The sequence below is a fragment of the Pholcus phalangioides genome, unplaced genomic scaffold, assembly GCF_987345545.1.
Source record: "Pholcus phalangioides strain wild (caught in Gottingen) unplaced genomic scaffold, Ppha-v1.0 ptg000042l_1, whole genome shotgun sequence".
In the NCBI taxonomy this organism is placed as follows: domain Eukaryota; kingdom Metazoa; phylum Arthropoda; class Arachnida; order Araneae; family Pholcidae; genus Pholcus; species Pholcus phalangioides.
In genome coordinates this window covers 24592764-24619803 of record NW_028301628.1, presented here as the reverse complement: position 1 = coordinate 24619803, position 27040 = coordinate 24592764, and the positions used below count along the sequence as shown (strand labels likewise).

At 38.5% G+C, this 27040-nt stretch overlaps 1 protein-coding gene across 1 annotated transcript in view; it reads right to left on the bottom strand.

Annotated features, from left to right (window-relative positions):
- The window catches only part of LOC149064675 (calcium-activated potassium channel slowpoke-like), a 245649-nt gene that overhangs the window by 23142 nt on the left and 195467 nt on the right, over positions 1 to 27040 (bottom strand). The window contains exons 13-16 of the mRNA XM_089255428.1: positions 24441 to 24553; positions 24181 to 24339; positions 17215 to 17291; positions 7318 to 7444 (exon numbers count right to left, since the gene is read on the bottom strand). Coding sequence (XP_089111554.1) covers positions 7318 to 7444; positions 17215 to 17291; positions 24181 to 24339; positions 24441 to 24553 — 476 coding nt within the window. The remainder of the gene's footprint in view (positions 1 to 7317; positions 7445 to 17214; positions 17292 to 24180; positions 24340 to 24440; positions 24554 to 27040) is intronic.

Sequence of the window (27040 nt, the reverse complement as noted above, 5' to 3'; positions counted from 1 at the left end):
CATGTTTTGAATGGACCAAAAATTGCCTTCTTTCGGGACTGCAAGCAGATAGAATGAACTCAACCCTTTTATTAGTTTATTCATAGTAAATAAAAATTACATTTTATGACAATTACGGAATTTTTGCAACTTTGAATTCGATTCACATTTCGCGATTTGAGATGAATCAGCACCTTCTAGAGATAGAAGGCTACCGCACGCTGATTGTGACGTCAGTAAGTAGTCCATTTTCCCCCCAGAATATTCAGGGGAAATGTTTTTTTCCTGCTCGTGCCAGTGTCATCGTTGTGCGGAAAAGAAATGATCGGGCTCAGAATTGGCGATTTCTATGCCCCACATTCAATCGCTATGTGGTATTTGTGAGCCAATCAAGAAGATTCTACGCCAAAATAATAAGAAGAAACGAAATACGATGCCGTGTTTCAAAATATGGCAAACTCTTGCTAGGTAGTCTTAATGCCGTTTATGGCAACCCGTGCGGGGGCCTTCTATCTCTAGGAGGTGCTGGAGGAATACCCTCAATCATCGGCGATGAAAGCTGAAATCTTCAAAGTCAAATATCTCAGTTAATATTGCATTTAAAATTTTTTATAAGAATTATAGAATTTTTTTAGATGACTTTTCAGAGCCTCATTTAAATTTTACTAACTGGAACTGTTTCAGCCACGCCGGGTCTACATGAAAAGTTAACTTTTATATTTTACTAGCTATAATACCCGGCGCTGCCCGGGTTTTCTTCAATGAGGCTTTTTTGGATCACGTGATATCTCCCTCTCTTTTTCTTGAGGGACATACAAACCGTGTCCAAGTTAACCAATATGGCGACCTGCGCGATTCATGAAATAAACAAATCTAGATTTACACAGAAACGTAGAAATGAATATATATTTTTCTTTTTTTAAGGGGCGCTAGATATTTCGATCCCCCCCCCCTGAACTTCAAGTTATCCATCTGTCTGTTCCAGCTTCCAAAAATCCTTAGTTAAAGCTGTGGAATTTTTTCGATGCCCGATTCACGGGCTCATAACTAATTTTAAAATATCCTAACCCACATGAATTTATGCAAATAAATATCAAAAGAGACAATATGGAGACATTCATTTTCATACTTGAGAAGATATAAATGAAATCAATGATATTGCTTGAATATCCAACTCAAAAGTATAGGTCCGGATAATTACTTCATATTTAATCTCCTGGGCTTCGTATATCTCTAAGCGAACTGAATATTTCAAAAATCGAGAATTCAATACAATTTTTAAAATTATTGATGGGGCGGAAAATCCCACTAATTTCCGCATTTCTACAGTAAAATCGACAATTTTAGCACTGATTTCTATGACTTTCAAAGCGATGCTGATGATGATTATGACGTCTATTCAAAAAACCTCATTACTGAGAGTATATTGAAAATGTGGCAAACCATTATAAAGGCATTAACTATTATACATATACTAACAGGATTAAAGAAGTGACAAACCGTTGTAAAGGCATATACACGTCTGAAACGCATTGCTAGGGAACCACGGTAACCAAAGTAAACGTTCGGAAAGTGATTGTTGAGGCCCAAAAACCATTGTTGCCGGACAGTTTTTTGCCCATTTGGGGCATTTGCCCTGGGCTGACGAAATTTTAAAGTAGCCTATCGTTCAAGTCGGGTCCCATTTGGTATATATGCAAAATTTGGCGACGATCGATCTAAAATTGTAGATTTGTATAGAGAACACACACACACACACACACACACACACACACACACACACACACACACACACACACACACACACAGAAAATCAATTTTATATATATAGATTTTTCGACCCCTTGGGAACCCCCATTTTGGCTAACCACACGTCATTTGAAAACATTTTTTGTAATTGAAAGTGTTTCCAAAGTCAACGGTTGCGGGGATATCAGATGTGCAAACAATTTGGGACAGCCTCTGCAGGTACTTATACTTTATATAAATTTATAAGAATCACCATCAATAAATTTTTTTAAAAGTAGGAATGAATTAATTCACTTGTAATTGAGTGATTAGGTGAATTTGCATATTTTGTTTGCGATTTTGAGTCTTTAAGCGGCAGTTGGGATGAGCTCTTTGATTCTTTCTTGACCATTGAAAAACGTCATTCTGTACACACACACACACATTCCCGCTAATGGAAAGCCATGCATTACTTATAAGCCCTCTGAGACACCCCATTACTATGTATATATATATATACATGATAGTATTAGTGATAAATTTTCACGGCCATGAAATACTGAGGATATTCTTCCTTATATCAAACAATAGCTATGTAGTTGCGTTATATTCCATTATCCACCTGAAAATCATGAGCGGGCGTGGAGAAGGGACAAACAACTACTTGCGCAGGGGGTTCGGCATCACTTTCTATGAGACCATTACTATCAATTTACTATAGGACGCGTTCCTCTTTGGAATTTCTAACGAACTAATGCACGCCGGAAGATTTCATGTGCTTATAAGTAAGCCGACTATATACCTTTCCTAGCGGACTCATCGAGGGTGAAAAAAACTAGTTTTCTGTGCGAAGTGACGTCAAATCATTAAAAAAAATAAACAAAAAAACGGCATGAGAACAGCTATTGGCTGTTACGATAATTTAACGTCACACTGCAAATTAATGGCGGATGATGAGTCGGGATAGGTTTCCAGTGGCTATATTTACAACTAACGTGTGTGGGCCTAACCTTAATATGACGTCAATGCTATGCATACCTCATGTTCAATAAGTGCTGCCACCTGGCTTCTATATTTGAAGTAATTCGTCTTCCATGTTAGAAATGCAAGTGGCGCATGCTTGAACTTTTTCACGTTTATGTGAGTAGCGTTTTGAAGATATATTAGTTGAACAGTCGTGCCCTTTACGATCGCGGACGGAATATTTCGTCCAAACGCCAGTGGAATAAATTCAATTCAGCTCTCTGTGTTTTCTTTCCTCTTTCCTCATTATAGTCTTATTGTAATCCTATGAACCGAAGTTGCTTTTCTCCCCTCCGTTTTTCTATGCACCTGTTACTGATTCTCCTCATATGATGCATCTTTCCACATATGAGAGCAAAAAGGTGAACAGGTAGGGTTCTTTTTCTCTTCTATTTTTTTTTCTCCTTTTTCTACAGTGCGGTTAGATTAAGATAAGATTTATCACCGATTCGTCAAATAGCAATCATCCGAATTTGTTGCCAAAAGCTTGAAAGCGAAGCGAGAAAATGTGTTCGGAGAAAGTCCCAAAAATATACGTCATGTTAGGCCCCCTCAAAAATGGCTGGAAGTCAATATTCCATACGCAGGGCAAAATAATATTAAATAAAAAAAAAATATCAACTTTCATAACAATGGGTTGATTCTAGGGGTGCGATAGCCCAGGCCGATAAGATACTCGCCTAAAGTACCAAACTAGGTGTTTGCAACATTTACAACAGAAAAGCTGCGTTTAAAAGATGACACCATTCTTTGATAGCGATCCGCGTGTATATGAAAATTTGTCCTGACTTGAGACCCGAGTTAAGCTGTCACGTGCCACGTAGGACCATCCGAGAACCCGTCGAAATACATAATGAATGCATTCGGCCACCCTTCCTTGCAATAACGTAAATACAAGTCCGCCCATCGGGCAAATTTATGGGCGAAGCACTACATCCATACGTGCGCATATACATAACGACGTGTAGATCGCGTCGTCCACAAAACGTGGACAGGAAACCCCGGGGTTATTAATATCAGTATTTGCTTGTATGGCACGACGAGTGAACACGAGGCAATGAGGGGCGGGGAAGCTACAAGGTGAGCCAGTGATCGATCGGTCACTCGCAGCTGTTCCAACATTTTGCATATTTGCCGTTGTGCCCAGTTCTACCATTGATTTAGGACAGTCAAGACCAAGTATCCAGGGATAAAGGATTCCGTAATATGTAGGATTATGCTCCAAGAGACGTGTTATTCGTAGAAACGTAATTAAATGCATTGTTGAATCATATATTCACATTGCTGAATACACACTTCATATAGAATGAGTATTTATTTCTGAGTTATCATGAAAAAACATGTTCAAATATTTCAGCATCGCGGAAGGGGAATAATATATCCCTCCCCTCACGAAAAGAAAGCATTGTTGTCAACAGCATTGTAGAAAGTCATTGTTACTTGAAAAAAATTGTTTTGGAATCACGAATTATTAATAAAAATTAAATAATCATTATTAATTAACAAAAGTCATAAATGAGTGTTCCTAACTATAATCAAAGGGGTATTATCTTCTAGGGTTACCAACCTGTGGAACGTGTGCCCCCTGGAGGGGGGGGTATAATTCACGGTAAGAAACCTAGAAAGGAGGGTGGACTGATCGTCTTCTTATTTGCAGAAAATACTGGTTTTGCCTCTCGAAATCGCGTTTTATCGTTAAATGCCAGGATAGGAAATAGAGATTGGCAATAGCAATCATATACTGAGGTCACACTTGCTCTCAAATATCGTGAATGATGAGCCTGGGGGTTTCAAGGAACCCCAATCTCTGTTATATACAAGGAGCAGTAGCGCAATCACGATGCTCCCTCAAGAGGGAGAGGGTTTGCATTTTATTCCTTTACGAGGAGGGAGTGAGTTACGTTTTTTTACTGCAAAAATACACCATAATCTCGGCTTAGTGCCCTGTGGGTGTGAATGGTATGTACTATCAACCATTTGAGGGGGTCATATGCACCTTCGGATTGGAGCTTATGTTTATTGGTGCAAGAACCATCAAGGTTATGCTTTGCCAAACAATAATCAAGCGGAATGGTTTCTTTTGGTAGAATTCGCGTTACACAGGTTGCACCATGAGAAGGCCTTACCACATTACAATACCCTGCATCCACCTAATGGTTGATATTGCGTTTATTGTAGCAAATCCGTCAGAAAAATACGCCATTTGCTTTTGGTGAAGTGCTGTTTTGCACTCTATAAAAACCATTCTATCGCCTTCGCTATTGGGATTCGACCACATATTCTATGACCAAAAATGCTTGTTTAGGAGTCTTATGCCACCTCTTAAAGTTTGTCCCATGAATACAGAACCACCTTGCTTAGAAGGTACGCGAACCTCCTACGCATTCACAAGAGTACTTGAAGCATTGAAAAGTTTGGGATCAAGAATTTAACTTATTATTTGGAGCTAATTGACAATAATCGGTAAGGGGGGTCAAAAATGGCTAAAAATTTGCTTAAAGAACACTCGAATGGCCCCTTTTTGCCGAATTAGCCCTAGTTTTCGAGATAATGCATACGCATACGATTCGATTTGCATGTTTCTTATATGTACTCCCATCGAAATTTAATTTTCACTTCATCTCGAAAACTAGGGTGAAATCTGACAAAATAAATGCCAGATTCAGAATCAGAGCCCCGAAATCATCCTAAAATAGCTGAAATATCTGCCAATGATTTACTGTATTTATTTATAACGCTTAGTTTCAATGTGATTCGTGCGCTGCCTTGTATTGCCATTGAAATTTAACTTTATCTCAAAAAATAGAGCCACAATCTGACAAAACCAATGCTAGATTCAATACCACCTCCCAGAAAAATCATCCTAAAATCACTGACATATCTTTGAGAACAAAATCAGTGTTTAGCAGTGTAATTAATTTCCCCGATTTTGTTTACTTGAGATTGTTTATTACAAACTAAAACTGCCAGTTCTTTTAGCCGTGAAAATAAATTCGTAGAAAAACTAATAGTGAATTAAAATACACTGCTGGCCACCGTAAATGCAACACCCTGAAGGAAGCATGCAAATAATATGAAATTTACAACATGCATTAGCAGAGGTGAGATATGCAAATGATTAGAATTTCAGCGCAGACGCACATCACGCGCGCCTGTGGCGCCACTTCAAAGCGCTATTTAAGGCTTGGAGATTTCGACGATTTGAAGTACGGCAATTGTGTTTTTCTTGTGGTTTTTTCAAAAAAACGATCAATTATGCCTCGTAGAAAACAGCGATCATCTTTTGATCAAGTATCCGAGTTCGACAGAGGAAGGATAGTGGCCTACCGAGATTGTGGATTATCTCCACATCACGAACCATAGCACAGCACATTCAGTCTGTACCGCATCATCCAGTGTCTGCGCGTACCATTCGACGCCGTTTACAGCAGAGTGGTCTGTCCGCAAGACGTCCATTGCTTCGTCTACCCTTGACGCAGAACCACAGACGTCTCCGCCGCCAATGGTGCGATGAAAGAATGATGTGGACGGCACAATGGAATGAAATTGTCTTTACTGACGAGTCACGCTTCTGTCTGCAACACCACGATGGTCGGATTCGAGTCTGGAGATACCGTGGAGAGAGGACGCTGAACAGCTGCGTTATGCACCGCCGCACTGGTCCTGCACCGGGTATTACGGTATGGGGCGGTATTGGATATCACTCTCGCACTCCTCTAGTACGCATTGCCGGTACTTTAAAAAGCAAGCGCTACATCTCCGAGGTGTTGGAGCCAGTTGTCCTTCCTTACCTTCAGGGCTTGCCCACAGCCATATTTCAACAGGATAATGCGCGACCACACGTGGCACGCATTGTCCAAAGGTTCTTCGTCAATCGCCAGATTGAATTGCTTCCCTGGCCAGCTCGCTCTCCGGATCTTTCGCCGGTAGAAAACATGTGGTCCATGGTTGCTCAACGATTGACCCAGATTACATCCCCAGCTGCCACACCAGATCAACTTTGGCAACGCGTGGAAGCTGCTTGGTCTGCTGTACCCCAAGAACACATCCAAAGTCTCTTTGAATCAATGCCGAGGCGTGTGGCAGCGGTGATCTCCAACAATGGCGGCTACTCTGGCTACTGATTTTGGCAGAAACCACACTTCACAGAAGTCTATAAATTTAATCATTTGATGCTTGGTCAACATGTTATCTACAAAATAAATATTGTTGCGATATCTCTTGTCTTTCTTGGTGTTGCAATTTGGGTGGCCAGCAGTGTATTTTGAAGTTAAAAAATTTAATTACAGTCATAAAAAATCAATAAAAACTAAACAGTTTGAAAGAAATATTTATAACTAACGATGTATGAATGGAGAAATAAAAGCAATAAATTTTTTATCTTTAGCAGGTAAGATCTTTGTTGCGTGCGATATCAAAGATCTTTCGTTACAGCGGCATTTTATTGAGATTTTTTTTTTTTAAACAGAAGAAAAGTCTCCTCGAACGGTTCAGTAACTGAATAATGATGTCAGAATAAAAGACTAGCGGGAGGAAAAAAAAAAGTAATTTCAAGAATACGGTAAGAAAGACTAAGTAAGACCTTACCTGGCATGCACACCGCCTCCAGGAAGGTTCCTACTTTTCCTAGACGGTGACGTCAGCGAAGACATTGAATTTCCTTTTCCGGGACTCTTCTGTCTACTGTTCCTCATACTTGATGTCATCGAAATGGCTAAAAATAGAATGTTCTAGAATCAACGTTGGGGGGAAAAAAATTGAGTAGAAAATTTTCGGTTTTTTCGGGGAATTGAAATTTTTGTTTTTCAATATGTATGAGTGAGACGTATATTTCCGGTAAACGTAAACAAAATTTATTGAACCTGTTTTTTTTAAACAATTCGTGTTGAATTTTTATCCTAGGATTGAAATTACAAGGTAAGCCAAAAATTTTAATGCGGTAAGCGTTAAATAAAAATTAATTTTTGCTTCTTCTAACATTTTTTTTTTGTGGTGAAGCGTCATCTATGCCTAAAAAATTGAATTATTTTTCTATTTTATTTTTCGTAAAAAAAATTCTAGACGGTGACAAGAATTTTTCGCTTCGATATTGCAAAACTCTTGATAAAGATATTGCAGATTCTCATATATGCTTCAAATAGTTAATTTTATATTAATTTCTGAAATGTATCATGGACTTTCAGCCCTCTCTGTCTTATTAATTGATGAAATTGATTAATTACGCTGACCAGATGAATCAAGGATATATAAAAATTAAAAGCTCTTTACAAAAATTAATGAAATTTTTTTAGTGGGCTTTAATATTTAATACTTTAAACGAAAACATTTATACAAATACAAACACAAAGGCCACAACAGGCAACTTGCATTGCGAGGTGGCTGAAAAAAGATGCCCGTAAAAAATATGCATGTCAAATAATGTATAACCAAAACACAGCAACTCAATATAAAAGCATATGTCTCGAAAGAAAAAACTAGTAAGTAATATTATATAATGCACTGCCCACATTAAATTAATTATGGTTGTCTTACCTAAGTATTATGGATAGCTTTTCAATTTATTCTAATATGGTTATCGTACTTTTTTTTAAACGTGTCGATTGTCTTAGAATTCACGACTTTCGGAAGATACTCCATTCATTAACAACCCTATTAGTGAAAAACTCCCTGCGACACCACAACCTGGAATTGTCTCTTACTAAACGATATTGGTGTCCCCTTGTCGAAGAGAAGTTGATTGACGGCGTAATGATAATTCGTGGACCATCCGATCCATCTCGTTGAAAATTTTAAGCACTTCGATGGAATCCCGGTGACGCCTACGTTCCTCCAATGTAAAAAATATTCAAAAAAATCGTCTTTATTAAGGTCATATAGTAATAAGGTCATATTATAAGGTCATAGCTCAAGCTTTGTGTGCCAACAAGAGCTCGCGTAGCTCTTCTCTGCACCCCCACCTAACCGATTCTATGGTCTATAGCATAGTCTCCCAAACTTTTAAAAGAACGTTTTATACGGTATTTAGGTCGTGTAATGCTTTGAATTTGACTTATTTAACACTACGTTCTTTCTGTAACAATCCAGCGATCTTCACTAAATTTAGTGGAATCATGTTTATATTTTTTTCTTGCTCAACTTTTGGTATTTTTTTAACTTTTTTTACTGCCTTCTTGTTCGCTTCCAGCATTGCCCATGCCTTCTTCGACTACTTGCTTGTATCACTTCATTGAGGCATAGTAGTGGGCCATGATCTGGTTAGGAAGAAGAGCTTCCTTATTGGCAATTTGCCTATTATTTCAGATTTTGTGTTTATATTATGACATGCCGGATCAATTTAGGTTCCCCCCCCCCCTAAATATGATGATTTAACATTATTTCCACAGCAATAATAATAACATAATTAATAAAAGATTATTTTTTGTTGTTTCCAACTTCCCATCCAAAATATGTAGCTGAAAATCTCCTTAATGTCACGTGCAACTCATTCTTCCAGGACCTGACCATCATTTATCAAGTTGACCATTGCGTTTTCTCCAAGGAACGCGAAGCAATGCGAGTTCAGGAAACCGTAAGTCCGTCTTTTTTCTTGCTTTTCTCCTCCATCTTAGAAACATGAATCATGCTCCGTACATACATCTAAGGATATTTCTCCCAAAAGGAAACACATAACATAAGCCACAAGAGAAACTTTCCATATATATATCCAAAGTGTCAAGTATTATAAATGACGAACATCTCCAGCTGAAATTCACGTTCTTATTTTTTTTTATTTTTGGCACCCACTTTCCGCTATGACACTACCTGGAGAGGATCAGTTTTTGAAAATGCCAATACATTCACAAGCGGTAACTTTTCATGGGGGGAATCCAAACATTTCTTACATGGAAGAGAAAGGAAAAGAAAAAAAAAAAATGTAAGAAATGGGAGAGAGAAAAAAAAAAGCTTCTCCAAAGTAAGAAAAGATTCGTGAGAATCTAGTCACGTTTCAGAGAAGGATTAAGGTCAGTAGCGCATGCGCGTTCGGTGGTGATCGATATCTGAGAAATTCAATCAAGCTACGGAACACGAAAAAAAAGAAGGATGAAATAGAAAAATATAAAATAAAATAAAAGTTCTCTCTGATTCTTTTCTCCCAGTTGCTTAAAGTTCAAGTCCCTGTAGTAATAATACAACATGGCGAAGCAATTTGTGAAAAAAAAAACACAAACGTAAAGTAAGATACTTTCAATTGCAGTTCCATGGGGGGGGGGGGGATTACGTACATTTAATATTATATATATATATATATATCTTTTTTTCCCCCGGCCTATAGGTCATCGGACACAACTGATATTGGACTCAATGACTCGAGAGACAGAAAAGAGGATTAGAGAAAATTAATGTTTACTTGATAGTAGAAAAGAGAACGGAATTAATTGCTTTGAAATTTCTTTCTGGATTGTATCAGAAATTATTTGTGACTTGCAACGGGGAAAGTAATTCTGAAAATCTTTGATGTTAATGGAATCGAAGGTTGAAATTAAAAAAAAAATGGTTGTTGAGACACACACCCTATGTATGTAATAGTATGTACTATGTCAAGTAACCATTTTTGATCAACCTGACCTATCTTCAGAAAATATTGAAGGTTGCTTACCTCTAAGTGACTTAGAGGTATTATGTACTTCGCATTGTAGAAAAGAGATGGCGATAATACCAGTGCTGGAACGGGATGGGTGAAAAGGGGGGAGGAGTGCCCCAGGCGGCCAATTTTTAGAAAGTCACAAAAACACTGCAATGAAATTACTGAATTTTACAGTGGTTGGGGGGGATCCATGCCCCCCCCCCCCCCACACCTTTTCCCAAAAATTCTAGTTACGGTCCTGTCACTGCAAGAGATGCGTTACATAGTATGCTCATAACGTTTTAGAAGTCTTCTTAATGTTAATTGGTTAAGTTACAGAGAGCTTTGAAAAAAAGTTCAGATGCAAAGAAATAAAGCTTTTCAGTGAAATATTGGGAGGGGGGGGGGGTGGTTGGGAAGCGTGATTAGCTTCAGAATCCAACTCTACCCTCAGAACCAATGCCATGTTAACTCATGGACTTATCCGGTATGGCTGGGGGAATTATATTCCATAGGGAGCGTGTGTGTGTACCTGGTATTATGATTTTCGAGAGTTATAGCATGTATAAGATATCACTACCAGTTGAGTATGGGGCCCCAGAACATTGTCCGGCCCGGCCCATGGTATTGAGATGGGTCAGGACAGAGAAACTCGCTGAAAAACTGTCCAAAGTGTCCGGAGACTGACCTTATTTGCAGAATTTTTCTTCATTATAAATTTATTGAAAAAAAAACCGATTTTCAATAAGTGAAATCGATTTCGCTCCTGTACGGGAGGGAGATGGGGGGGGGGGTTAATAAGACAGAAAGGTGACGAGAAGAAAATAAAGTCTACTTAAGGGGCCACGGGTGAAACAACGTCTAGAATATACAGTCGAACCCCGTTATAACGAACTTTAAAAGACCAGAGAAATCACTTCGTTATACCGAAATTTCGTTATAAAGGGATTCCAGGTCTCTGCATTTTTCCTATGTAAACTTGTTTGGAGGATTATAAAAGTGTTCGTTAAAACGAGAATTTCGCAGTAACGGCATTGGTTAAAACAGGATTCGACTGTAAATAGGAGGAGCTCAAAAATAACAGATGCGTTATCGGTTTATATGTATTCCCGGTCTATGACCAGTTGCTGGGTATTAAATATTTCAACTAAACTACTCATTCATTTCACGTATGGTTTCGTTTTATTTGTTTATCTGTCTAGAAAATTCATCTCAGGTACATCGAAAACTCTTTTTAATGCTCCTTCCCTTTGGAAAGTCTGAGCTAAAATTTCTCTCTGATGGCTCCGAAACTGAAAGATAGAACATAAAATTTCACCTCTTCCACCAGACTCTGAATTTCCTGAAGCAAAGCGGTGAAAAATTTTTATGGCGTTTTACGAGGAGGTCGTAAATTTAAATCAGTGTAAAAATCCATTCTCCACCTTCTCCTACTTTTCCTCCTTTAATATACAGGAAAATGCCATATTTCGCAGCGATATATGTGTATCGACTCTCACTCTGTGCGTATATCTATATTCACGTTGGCGTGTAAAATGTACACCCACAAATAGGCAAAAATAAAACCAATGTTTCCGAACCTTTTAAAGTTTTCAAGCTGTTTGAAATTAAATTTTTTGGTTTGAAGATGAACATTCGCGAGAAAACTCTGGAACTTTCCTTTTTTTCTTCTTCTTCTTATTTTTCCAGACTTTTAGATTCCTGTTTTCGACTGATTTTAAAGTGTAATGGATGCTCATCACGACCTTAGATGTTACTACCCCTCGCGAATGTTTTCATGGCCTGGCCGTAAATATTTTAGGACTTGGAAAGAAAGAGAGAGATTTTTGTTAGAGCGAATGTTCTCCTGATGTTTTGGAGAATGGTATTGGTTTTTTCCGAATATTTTTCGTTTCGTTTTTGTTGGCCGTAATGGCTGGAATATTGAGTTTACTTCGTATTCTGTTTCCTTGTGATGCATCCAATACAATGGTAGTTCAGTGAACAGGGTATCTTGCATAGAAGTATCTGAAAGTAATGACTCATGTTTGAGAAGAATCACATATAATTGCTTATAAGTTTCTTTGGAGAGAGGAAACTTCTCTCAAGTTTATTTGCTGGTTTATAAAAGTCGATTCGAGCATCTTGAGTAGCTCTGCAGATGCAGAACCTCATTTAGAGGTGTGTACGACAGGTGCGGTCGCACCGTGTCCCGCGTTTTGTGAGGCTTCCGCACTCATTATAAGTCATCGGAAGATTTTTTCACCAAGATTGCGAAACTATTTTTCTAATTAATTCTGAATTTTTATGAATTGTGGAATTATTAATTTAATTCTATTCTTATTTTTCACATCAATTTTGGAATTATTACTAAGATTAGTTCTACATTTTCATCCACATTCTGGAATTATTTCTTTCATAAATTCTGGAATTATTTCTATCATTAGTTCTGAATTTTTATAGATTTCAATTCCCCTACCCCACAAAATATGTAAAATCGGGGTAAAGGGATTTGGGGGGGGGGGGGTTCATAAACATTTTTATTGCCCTGAAATTGAGACGCATTTAGCTCCGCTATTATTATCTCAGCGGGCCCTGTCCCGGGTAAGAGCAGCCCTGTGCAGATGTGAAAAAAGTGATCGATCACACTTGCCGAAAGTTTCATGAAGTTATATAGAACGTAAATGCTAAGAGTAGGGGTAGACGAGCATCTTACCATCACGCAACTCGGGTGCATAGGAGCAGGGGCTGGTCGTGGGAGCTCATCTCATTTGTCACCAATCATGAACCGTTACCGGCAGCGTCATTCCATCCTATACATATGATTCTAACGTGAGGTTACACTCATTGGCCAAGATCACTATTACGTCACTAAAAGACGAGTTGGGTCTAACATACATACTGGAGGTCAAACATACTAGACTAATTTGGGAAATTTTCATATTTATCAAATTCATCAATTACACTACGGTATTATGCATAATCACCGGTAAAAGCGATAAATTTAAACTACCGTATACACTCGTGTATAAGCCGACCCCAAAATATCTCCGTAAATTTTAGAGAAAAAAAATTCTCATATTTTCATGCAAAATGAATAGCTTGCCAAAATTTGTAATAGAAAATGATTCAAACTTTTAATCCCTTTCTTCTGAGTTTCCAATCGCAATCCATCAGATCATCAGAGGAGGTGTGGCATCTTCGTTTTTATCCTCATCTAGGCTGCCATTGTCACTTTCAAAGAGGATAACATCTTCAGTTCCGTCCATCGCATTGCTGATGCAACACTTTTTTGAAGGATCGGCGGAAACAGAATTCCACGCCTCATGTACTCATTGGCACACTAGGCCAATGTCAGGTTTCGTCAAGGCACCACTTTTTGTAGTCTCTTTATCATCGGAACTCAACCATTCGATCGACAAATTCCTCAAATAGTTTTTGAGAGGCTTGTGGATGCTGTACAATCGACGAATTGAAGGTATTTTCTCATCAAAAACTGACCCGAGTATAAGCCGACCCCCCCCCCCCCTGAGAAACGGAGTTTTCCACAAAAAAACTCGGCTTATATACGAGTATATACGGTATTTATCAAATTAACCAAGTAAGCTGCAGTATTACGTATATAATCACTCGTACAAATGATAATTCTTTTAGTATATATCGAATTTACTATTGATGATTGTGTGTGGGTACTATGCATAATCGCCGGTAAAAGTGACAAATTTATTAAACTTACGGAGACATTTGGCGATTATGCAAAAAACTGAATTATCACATTTACCGCAACATATACAGAAACTAAAGCATTTTAAACCTCTTGCATCTTTAGCTCCGCCTCGTCTTTTAGTGTTGTAATAGTGATCTTGACCAATGAGCGTAGCCCCATGTTAAATTCCCATGTATAGGATGAAATAACGCTTTACGGGCAACCTTCCATGTCTTCAAAGCAATTGGCAGCGATAAATGCTCTTGTCTTGAACCTGGAACACCCCCTCCCCCCGCACTACGCCACATGCTGATCAGAGACGTCATCCTTTCATTTCCGTTCGCCGGCTGCCCATCTCCACACACCATGGATGCTTGCCATACAACGTCGAGAAGAATCAAAAGAAAAGGTAAGAAAATTGATCACATTCCTTGAACAACATTCAGAGAATATTAGGGATCCGATTCCTCCATCTCCTGTAACTCTTTTTACGGAATATGCAATATACACGCACATAGAAAACACGCAGAGCCTCCACTGCGACGTTCTCAGTCTCCGTTCATTGGGCTGAGCATTCACATTTTGAATTACTCACATATATGGTATCATTTATATTATATAAATACTTATTGGGAATGCACATAACATTACTATGAAAGCAATACATATTGGGGACAAATATCATTGAGAGTTCATACAAATATTCAAAGTTACAAAATTATTATCATGCTATTTAAGTGTATATGTTACGGTGAAAGACCAAAATTTGGCGAATGTCGACATTTGCCCCATCCGCTGGTGGTTTCTATTTCAGATTACACTTCCGAATCCACTAGCGGTATGTTCACTGCTGCATGCAAAACTGCCCAGCACTGCTTTGTTTCCTCGTTTCCCGTTACAGTGGAGGTGCTGTATATATTGTATATTTAGACTATTATCGAATGTCTCCCACTTCAACATGGCAACTTGTTCTTCTTACTTGCCCCAAAATACTTTCCCAGACTTCTTCAGAAATCTCAGGCGGCGGTCTCCAGCCCTTATGTGCCACTGGACGCACGTGCAGCTTTTCTCCCTGGTCGTTGGGTTCATTTGGGTACATTTTGAGTCAAATGGCTTGTACATTACTTCGACTTGATTGCTGTCTTCATGGGGAGAACGACGCGAATGATTTGATCCTTGCGAGTACGGGACAAGAAGGCCACTAATATCAATCTTTGCTAAATTTTTCCCACCTCAACCCTGCCTTATATGAGATAACGGAAGTAAGTTACTTTACATCAGTCCGGGTTTTATTTATCCACCCTGTAACTCCGGTACCAGCGCCCCAGTTAAGAAGATTGCCCCGTCTCTTCCATGACAGCGTGCTAGTGCCACTGCTTGTGAGTTACGATCATGATGAATCCGAAATCTCTATTGAAGCCTTGAAGAAATTTTCAGTCTTCAATAGTGCCAAAGAGTCAATTGTATTAGGTGGATTGAACTGTCCGAGTGGAATGGAGTGCTCCGCCTTTTTGTGATACGATTCCTGATTGATGGAAGATTTGATTGCGCTTTTTGCGATATAATTTTATACAATTGTTTATTATTGGTGCCCGTTGCTCCAATTATAAAACATATAACTAATCATAAACTCATTACTCACGGGAAGAAAAATGCCAGCAGTTGGAAAGAGTTGGGGAGAAGTTGAATATTAAGGTCATTTGTAAACGTTCGATATAACGACCTCCCAATATTACATCCGTTTTCCGTATAATGAAGGGAATCGTTATAAGAGTAACGAGCGTCGACTGCATCTCCTGACACAGTACGCCGGGTTCTAAGTACTTGTCATTCTCACTTCGAATTATTGAAGAAGGTTGCAGCATCAGTGAAACGTACGCAAAAATCTGACAACGATAATAACCAAAGAGCCACACTCACAACACAGGTTCCGCCCGTATGATTGTATAGTAGTGGTATCTGAATGAGATAAGCCTTACTTTCCTCCTGGCAAGACTGGATGTAGTAAAGCTCATTTCTCAATGAAACACTTTTCTCTATACTCATTACTTTGCACCTACTGAAAACCAGAAGAAAGCCCAGTTCATAAAAAAAGATATGACATTTTAAAGGATGTTAGTCATTTGTACCGTGCCATGGAAAGAGTCAAACGAGTGTACTCAATACGTTCACACGATTCTCTAATGCCCATCGCATTGTTTGATAGAAGTAGGTTGGAATATGTGGGTCACAGGTTTCTTATACAGTGATTAGTGAGTGTGTATTTGGATAGAAGAAGCATGTGAGAAACGTCGGAAGTATTAGCTTTAAGCAGTGCAGAAGCATTTTGTGGGTGATTATGCGTGAAATTCCGCAGACGTAAAATTGACGTACTTGCTTTACGGAGTAGTAGTGATGCTCGTACACTTTTCTTAAACACTGCGACTATATCGATAGGAAGAGAAGAATAATCGAAAAGAGAAGAAATACCATGTGTTAAAAAAAAAATAGCGTATGGAAAATATATAACTTTTAAAACGTTACATTATTATTTTCAGCTTTATAATTGATATTACTCAGCAGCGGAATATGAAGTTTGAAAAAAGCTTTTATAAGGTTTAAAAAAATTTTACATGTAAAAGGATTTCTTCAAATTTGATACCATGCCTGTCATATCATTGGTTTTTCTAGATGTATTGGAATAAAAACGCCCAAATTTACTTATGATTAATTTCATGACCGTTGTTTAGGTATTAGGAGTTAGTGTCCACGAACTCTATCACCAAAATAACGAGTGGGGTGATAGTACACATCAAGGCAAGAGCTTGGGGTCGCACGAGTTTTATTTTACAACGCATGTTAACAAGTAATTCAAACCACCGGTGCCAGAAAAAGTGGGAAATTATCATAGTAACCCCAATAGTATCATACACACATACCGTTAGAAAGGGAAAAAGCTACGACATTTTTCTCTAGTCCGTAATCGTTTATTACTGCAAAGAAGAAATTTCCTTGTCGTTACTAATGACGCGAGCAGGATTGTCATATTTTGGCGACATTTGAAGTGGTATAATGCACGTATCCCTCGAATAAGTGGGTTGTGAACCTGAGTTCCGTTGGAAAAATTACTTGTCTTGACACTTTTCTCATTCTGATGGAAGAGTTCTGAGATATCTTGATGACATCTTGTATATTCGATATACAAAAGGTACTTTACCTGCTTTACATTTGCATTTTTTGATTTGCTTCTCGTCTTTGACGTCACCATGGCAGTTCTTGCAGTAATAATATACCCTGTAGAAAATTCAATAAATATATATATATACACACACACACACACACACACTCATATATATACACTGTATATATATACCTATATATGATTAGTTTTTATTTCTGAACATGCGAAGCACGTGCGAAATTGATAAGAAATTCAAAACTATTTCTATTCTTTCTTTTATTTATATTTTATCAAAACAATTTCTATTTTATCCGCTGTCTCTAAACTCTTCGAGCATATCGTATATTTGCAAATTATACAACTATATTCGTCTAGAATTATCTCCGTCTCAACATGGATTTTTGCCGAATCGTTCTACTGAAACACATCTTGCTCATCTCACTCACGATCTTGCTAAGTCAATCGACGCCAACAAGCAGACACATGCCATTTACACGGATTTCACTAAGGCTTTCGACAAAATAAATCACCAGACACTACTTTACAAACTCCGTTCTTTCAATGTGTCCGAGAACTCTATCATGTGGTTCACCAGCTACTCAAATTTGAGAACATCCCAAGTTGTATTTCATAACGCAGTTTCAATAAAGTATGTCAGTGGATCAGGTTGTTCCCCAGGGTTCGAATATAGGACCATTGCTTTTCTTAATATTCGTGAATGACCTTCCTCGGTGCTTCAGTGCATCAAAGCGTCAGAGGTATGCTGATGACGTGAAAATTTATCGCGAAGTTGGGAGTCTGGAATATTGCATGGCTTTACAAAGAGACCTACAGTCTCTCCATGATTGGTGTGGGACTAATTTCTTCCAGCACAATGTTCGTAAATGCCACGTCATCAGCTATATAAGAAAATCGTCATCGGTCGAATTTGACTACACGGTTGATGCAGTCTCGATCAGACGTGTTTCCGTAATCAAAGACCTTGGTGTTTTCTTTGACTCCAAGCTTGCATTTACCGATCATATATATGATCTCACCAATAAATGCTTAAAACTCCGAGGATTTGTTGTGAGGAGCATCAACAATTTCAAATCAATCGCAACAATCGCGACACTTTCCAGGACTTACGTGCTCCTGAAACTAGAGTGCTGCACTATTATATGGAGTCCTCACAACAATCTAGACTCACTGATTCTAGAAAGAGTCCAGAACAGATTTCTACATTACATGTTTCACAGGAAATTTAACGTCTACATCAATGACATAAGTGCAACTGAGCTGCGGCGTTTTTTCCATTTCCAATCATTGGTATGCCGAAGAAGAAGGAGTTACCTTCGCTTTTTGTATAAAAATTTCAATAATATAATTGATGACTGCTACCTTCTTCAACTTGTTGATTTTTCCGTGCCAATTGGAAATAGGCCTGTTCGGCGAACTTTTCGCCTCCCTAAACCCCGAACAAATATTTTACGACGGTCCCCTATTTTTGAGATGTGCAATATACCTTTATATATAATCAGTGCGATGTAAAACCCGATATGTTCAATTCAACTATAAGAGAATTTCTCAAAAGTTGTATGTGAGTATTTGGATATTCATGTTATTATGCTTTTCCATATGTATTTCTAATATTGTTCCACTCGCTTTTGTTTTTTTGTAGTTATTTGTATTTGTATTTTTGTATTTCTCTTCTCTTGTCCATCTGTGTAATTGGGCAATCCTTGCCTGTTGAGACGTGAATAAATAAATAAATAAATAACTATCTATATTTTTATATAAACTCTATAAAACTCGTTATGATATGAACCTCGTTAAATTTGTATGAAAACCGGTTCCATCAAAACCAACCTCACATTGCTAGTATAAGTGGAATGAATGAGTGTCAGTACCATGTATGATATGGTGAATATGAACGTTCAGAGGGGCAGCAGCACTTGAAGCGAACTTTCTAGAGATTTTTAAAGATAGTTTCTAAAGAGAGGAAAAAGTACCTTCGGGAAAAGTGTGATTTATTACATAAAATCATCTATAAAATTCTGGAAAAAACTGTATGTAAAGATGAAAATGCCCTGAATTATCTTAGCTCAAAATATTTGAACAAAGTGAATTATTTCTCCCCAAAGGAAAGAATTGAAAAAAATAAAGATTTGCTGATATTTATGTTTTTAAGGTCTTTTGAGTATCAAATATGCAAAAAGATTTTGAAAATTCCAAAAAAATTGATGCTCGAGTCTGAGAGGGTTAGTTATTTTTGATGTGCGGAGTATATGAATAAAGTTGAAACTTGCAATAGAATATTTTGCGATGTAAACATTTTTTTTTAACATCGGTGGATAGCATCAGGGGTATAAGTAATTCATATATACGTGGCTTTATCGCTGTTTCTTGGTTATAAAGTTACTGCATTGAATTTCATTCGATTCTCCTGCTTGGCTTTTATTACTGACACGACTGAAAAATTCAGCTCCCTAAGTCTGCAGTGGTTTTAAAAATTTGGTTAAATACTTAATGGACCGATACGAAATTCTCGAGAAGCAGCGGTTGAAGAGAACACTTTACTACACTAAACAACCCCAACATTGGCAGTATCGCTGTTTACTGTCATTAATGAGCTGGAAAGAAGGCGCTATCTATCAGTGGCCACCTCAAAGTTCGTAAGGGAAAATACAGTCGAATCCCGTTATAACGAACTCCAAGAGACCGGAGACTTTGTAATAACGAAATTTCGTTACAAAGGAATTCCAGGTTTCTTGCATTGTTCCTATGTAAACTTAACCACGAGATTAGAAAAGTGTTCGTTGAAACGAGATTTTCGCTATAACGATATTCGACTGTATCTCCATTCCTCCTGGGTTTGAACCTGGGACCGTGAAGGCAACCGTCACAGTGGTAGACGAGCATCTTACCACCCCACCACTCGGGCGATGGAGGACGAACCCTGGCCAGGAATATAAATTCTCTCGGCCTTTTTACGTAAATTTTAGGATGCGGTAGACCGGACCGATGAGATACTCGCTCAACGTATCAAAGGATGTTTAAAAGGTGTCGCGAGTCGGATACCCGATTCGTCCATACCAGAAACTTTCCTGACGCGGAGGTATAATAGATACGGACCACACAGAAAAAAAATTGCCACCGCAGGGATTCCCAGACCGTGGAGATAGTGCAACAACCCCTCGGTGAGAAATAGGTATTTATATTCACCCCTCGGTGAAGAACATAGAAGAGCAAAATGTCAACCATTGCCGTTCGTAATCGGCAATAAACTGCATAGGCCCTGGTCCGATTAGCAGTCAGGTGCAAAAAATTACCGAGGACAAAAATGACCAAATGACTATATGCAATTTTGAAATCTTTGAAGCGTCTGTATAGTGAAAATAGACGATGATAGCAGTCTGCTAAACCGTCGTCTGTTGAAGATGGAAGCAGTTCAAAGGATAATAAAGAGATAATTTAGATATGTTGGGAGAAATATGGGATTTATTTGGCAAAATCTTCTGTGGAATCTTCAATCAATAGATATTTCTAGGACGCAAAGCCGCCCTCAGGGGTGTGTGACAGGTGCTGTCGAAACAGGCCTCCCAGCTTTCTTTATCCCCGCAAATTACGGTAAATTATTGGAGGCTTTCACCAATTCTTAAATTACTTCTTACATTGATTCTGAATTTTCATTAGTTGAGGAATTATTGATTTCAATAATTCTGGATATTCGTAAATTCTAGAATTATTTTTTCTCCCATCAATTCTGAATTTTCACATCTATTTTTTAATTCTTTTTTCTGTTATTTCTGAATTTCCATCAACTCTTTAGTTATTTCTTTCATTTATTCTTAATATCAACCAGTGCTTGAATTATTTATTTCTGCTATTTTTAATTCATCAATTCTAAAAAATCCATTAGTTTTCGAAATTTTTTTTTATTTTCATTAGTTATGGGAATTTTTTTTATTTTCATTAGTTATGGGAATTTTTTTTATTTTCATTAGTTATGGGAATTTTTTTTATTTTCATTAGTTTTGGGAAATTTCTTTATTTTCATTAGTTTTGGGAAATTTTTTTTATTTTCATTAGTTTTGGGAAATTTTTTTATTTTCATTAGTTTTGGGAAAATTGTTTATTTTCATTAGTTTTGGGAAAATTGTTTATTTTCATTAGTTTTGGGAAAATTGTTTATTTTCATTAGTTTTGGGAATTTTTTTTATTTTCATTAGTTTTGGGAAAATTGTTTATTTTCATTAATTTTTGTGTTAATTAACATTTAGTTGTGTTTCAAATTTTTTTTGCATATGGATATTTCTTAGCATTCCTGTTTATTCTGAAATAATGTGAATGCTGATTTCTCCCCCTTCCCCAGGGCAAAAAGGGGTCCTAAACATTTTTTGTGCCTCGAAATTTTTGAAGACGAACCTGACCAGGCTATTATTTTCGCACCGGGCACCGCGTTTGGTAAGGGCGGATTTACTAGGATGAACTCTTTATGCAGTTGGTTAATGTTTCCGAATCCTGCAACGATAAAAATTCGATGACAAATTAACATTGAATATTCCATGAACATGAAATTACTGCTAACAATTATTCTCACCCTGATTATTCAAGTTTCCAATTTCACTGCCTTATTAAAATTAGAGAGAAATTTCGAAAAATCCAAAGTGACAAAACCGTTTCTTCTTCATTCATTTTAAGATACTATCGTATGGTGGGATGCTAGAGGAAAATACCTAAAAAACATTACAAAACTGGAGTTTAATTTCTCGAAGTGAAATCCTCTCTCTCTCTCTGGTTAACGGCAAACGGACTGATGTGAAAATCCAATCTTTTGCGAAATATTAGTTTTCTACCGTTTCGAATCTCTCCGTTATGGTCGTCTCTGAGGAGCAGTATACTCGTACCACAGTGGGTATATACCGGTGTAGTTTAACTGAAAGAAGGTGCGGTGGGAGAGAAATTTAATGGTCAAACCGCACGAGAACGAACCAAGAAAGGCATCGTTACTATCGATTCGATTTCGATTTCGGATCGATTTACCCCTTCGGAAATTGCAAGCTTCGATGTAACGATGCTTACCCTTCGCGTATTCAGAGAAATATAGCAGTCTCGAAAGTCGTTAACCTGTCGGGTATACTAACCGTGTACAGAAAGTAGTACTGCGACGTAAACTTCTCTGAAGATTTCAAGTTCTCTATCTCCTTTCCCATTGCGAATGTTAGAGCTTTCGGAGGATGTGAGCGCGTGTAAAGGGCCGGGGAATAGTTCTACTTGTTGAAAAGCTTGTGTGGAATGTGTTGCCTGTGTAGCCACAGGGCGAATTACAGTTGTAGTACGTCGTGAACTTTGATGATTCTTTGCGGGAAAACGGCTTCTAAAACTGTCTTGATCCTCGTCCTGGAGATTCGAAAAGAGGAATCTCGCCTAGAGGAACTTTTCTCTAACGAATGTTCTGCTTTATTTTTCTCCTTCATGGCTCGAGGCTATTTTACGAGTTGATTCCATTCTTTTGGCAAGTCTGCTCGAATTATGAGGCGTGTTCAAATGTGACCTGCGCTCTAGATTTCTAAGTACAGAACTAAAGAATAGGTGCAGTGCAGTTGCAGGTGATAAGCAATGAAAATAGTATTTATTTATTTGTGTGTGTGTGTGTGTGTGTGTGTGCTACTGCATCGATTTTTCTCTGAATTTCCCGTCAGTGTTGGGACAGGAATGGAACTGTTTTTGTAAGATCCGGAAATTTCGCCTCCGACGTTTCGTCCCCGATGCACTTCGCCTGTCCTGACTGTGTGAGTGACTGACAATGTGAGTGACCAAGTGATTGGGGGAAGTGACCAAGTGATTTGGTGAGTGACCAAATGATTGTGCGATAGCGTCTGAGTGGCGTGGTGGTAAGATGCTCGTCTACCACCGTGAAGGTTGTTGCCACGGTCCTGGGTTCGAATCCGAGGGAAGATATAGATAAGATATTTCCCCTAACGAACTTGAGGCGAACCACCAAGAGACAGCGTCTGCATTTCCAACCCACCCCATTAATGGCAGTAAATTGCAATCCAGCGATATGGCCAGAGTTGGTGAAGTAGGTGATTGGGTGAGTAACCACATGAGTGAGTGAACATATGAGCGGTCAAATGAGTGACCATATGAATGACAAAGTGAGTGACTGTATGATTAAGTAGACCATATAAATGATCAGGTGAGTGACTATATATATGAACGAGTAATCCTATGAGTGACCAAGTGAGTCACTCACGCGGCCAAGGCAGGCGAAATGCACCAGGGACGAAACGTGCTAGGGCTGAAATGTCGGGAGCAAAGTTTTCGTAAACCGTTTTCGTCGCCGATGAATTTCATCCTCAATCGGGTCCGGACGTAGGGGCTCCCAAATTATTTAAGGCTTTCTCTGATTCTGAAATTATTAATTTCCTTTTTTACTTTTGGATTTTCATTAATTTCCCACTTTTCATTTCTTCTCAAATTATTTCTTGAATCGATTCCGAAAAATTCTTTTTTTAAATTGATTCTTATATTAATCTATTAATCTCAAATTTTAATCAATTTTTATGTCAATTTACACTGTTGTGCATGAATTACATCTAGTTATATGTTAATTTTTTGTCCTCCCCCCCCCCCCCCCGCGTCAATAAATATATACAATCGGGTTCAAAAGAGAACTGGGGGAGGGGGCCTTCCGAAGATGTTTCGGCTCTGGGCCAAAGAAATTTCTCATGAACCCGGTAACCCAAAAGGTTGACCTCTTGAGTCTATTACGTATATCATTTGGGATTTCAAAAGCGTTATGTGAAGAATGCGTTTTTTACTGTTTATATCACTGCATTACTGCAAATGCGGGCCCGGTGCGCACAACCTTCGACGGTTCCGGGTGTGTGTGTGTGTGCAAACGTGTAGCAAAACCACACACATATATAAGTCCGATCCGCATAAAAGTCTAGAATAGGTTGCGGTGTTGACATTTCGTGATATTGACCATAACAGATACGTTATTGTTGTCTTTACCTTTTGACTTCATCCGCGGACTGTGCTATGAAGAAACCCTGAGTATCCGGCGTCATCTTGACTTTACTCTTTGGATTGATAGAAATTTTTGAATCCGTCCCTTCTTCATTCGTAACTTCTATGGCCAGTAACAGTAGCTTCAACTTAACAAAACATAACCTGCAGGTAAAATAGCACTCACAATGAAACAAACTTGTATTAAGTGATAACAAAAATATCAAACATGTAATTATAACTCGTAAATTTTATTCATTACTCACTCTGCTGCCTGAGGAAAGCTCATCCCAACGAAAGACGATGACAGCGTCTCCGTATACATTTCCATTCCCGTACCACATAGATAGTCATTTTGCCAAGCCGGCGTGTCCGGGGACTAGAGGAAAAAATTAAAATCACTTATCAATCACATACACATCATACATTACAGTAAAGTTATCTGATTTTTTCAAAGTTTGTGTGTATAGAAAAGGAGCCATTCAAGTATTACGTAAGCATATTTTTAGCCATTATTGACCCCCTCCCCCCCCTCCCCCCTCCCGCCCCCGTCAGCAAAAGTCAGCAAAATATTGACTCAAAAAAGGTTGTTGATGACGTAAGCAACCTTCAAACCCCCTCTCCCCTTGCCATCAAAAGTCAGCAAATCCGAAACCCCCTTCCCCTCCTCGATGCTGACGTAATGCTGACGTAATATTCAGGTGCTATTTTTCATGTTAACTCTTGTTTCTTGGCAAGAACGCGTTTGCTTGTTTTTTACTTGTTAATGCTAGTAGTTTTAGTTTGTCGCGGACAGTGGTCATAGTTATGGCCTCGCATCGCGCATATCCGGGTTCGAACACCACCGGTGCCATAGCGGTAGCCGGCTGGAGTTGGTTTAATGTGGTTTTCAAGTTCGAGGTGTGAATACAAGCCGATTTCCCCATTAAAAAATTTCTCCACAGAAAGCAACGGACCTGCAACGGTAGAAATTTTCAATCATTACACTTACAGTTACATGTTATGTTCATGGTTCGATAAATAGATAGCAGATGGCAGCACTATAACAAGCATCACACGGAAACAAACTTCACGTTAGGTTCCGCAACACGTGCACTCAAATTCCAACATGCACCAGTTCGTTGGAAGTTTCACAGGAGAATATGGAGACGAGGTGCATGTGTGGTTTAGTAGTAGTGCTAGTAGTTTTAGGACTTGCTCCGTATCTTCGTCCATGACTTACCCTTTTTACGTCCAATGTTGTCAATCTGGGAGGGGACATCGGTTTTATTAATTAGAAAAAATATTTTCTTCATTTCAGCCCGCATCTCATAAATTTAATTTTTTTAAATAATTTTTTCTTAATTTGGCCGCTGAATGATTTGTGGGGGGGGGGGGTCTTGAGATCCTTATGCCAGTCTTCGATGGGACCTTGGGGCCAGAATTTTTCTCAGGCTCCACTATAGTAAATTTATTGCGTAAAATTAATCATATTTTCATATCGGATCCCTTGTTATACAGAGGACACGAATCTTGGCAGCCCTAATTGAATGAATTAACGCAGTGAATCAAGAACCGAAAAGGTTAGAGTAAATATACGAATATAAGGGTCTAAAGAAAACAAATTAGAACGATTTTATCAAATAAGAGGGATAAGTTTCAACCAGCCCTGTTGATCGGGAGAGAATTTTCTTCTTTTTTTTTTTGCTACACAATATATACAGAGTGTTCTGTAAGTCCTGATTCGGCCTTTATCTCATCAACTGTTCATTGTAGAGGAATGGTTCCAATTTGAAAACTGCTTAAAGTGAGTTTAAAAAAATCGCCTTGCAACAGTTTGGGGCCATTCGTATTACGTAAGCAGATTTTCAGCCATTTTTGACCCCTCCCCTGTCAGCAAAACACTGACCCCCCCCTCCCCCCGTCAGCATCTTAGAATATTTCATATCTTCAAAAAGGGGTGGTTGATGACGTGAGCAATCTTCAAATCCCCCTCCCCTCTTGTCATCAAAAGTCAGCAAATACGAAACCCCCTCCCTCCCTCGATGCTGACGTAATACTTGAATCACCCCTTCGAGAGTGAAAATACAGTGTGTCACAAAACGATAAATTTTAATTTTTATCTAGACACCCTGAACTAAAAACCCCAATTCGAAAGTTGTCCTATCACTTCTGAGGCCACTAAAAAAAAAGCACGTTTCTTAGCGCAATATTCGCTGAGATATTCAAGTTCAAAAATCAGAGAAAAATTGGGAAAGAACGGCATAAACTAACGGATAATGCTCCTTACCCTCATTATTACAGTTCTGTCCCAACTTTTCCCCGATTTCTGAATTCAAATAAGCCAGTTAATACTACTACTGAACCGTATATTCACCTCGTGCACATTCCTTAACAGAATTTCTAACGAATTGGTACATGCCGTAATATGCGTTTACGTGTTGTGAACCTAACGTGGAATTTGTTTCTGTGCAATGCGTGTTATATGTTGTGCTGCCATCAATTTTTCTAACTTTGGGTGAAGTGAAATGATTGAATAATTGTAGGCCTTTTGTTCTCTGTGGTGAGACTTCTTAACGGGGCGCTGTAGCCCAGGTCGGTAAGATACTCGCTTAAAGTACCAAAGGATGTTTAGAGGTATCGCGAGTTCGATACCCGGTTCGTCCTTGTCAGAAAACTTTCCTGACACAGGGGTACAACAAAAATGGCGACATGACCGCAGCAAAAATTGCTACCGCAGGGAGTCCCCCATCGAGGGGTTAGCGCACGAACCTCTCGACGGGTATAAAAAACAAGCCTGCCGTTCGGAATCGGCAATAAATTGTAGGTCCCGGTCTAATTAGCCCTCGTATGCAGAAAATGACCGTGGTGCGACAAAAATGATCAA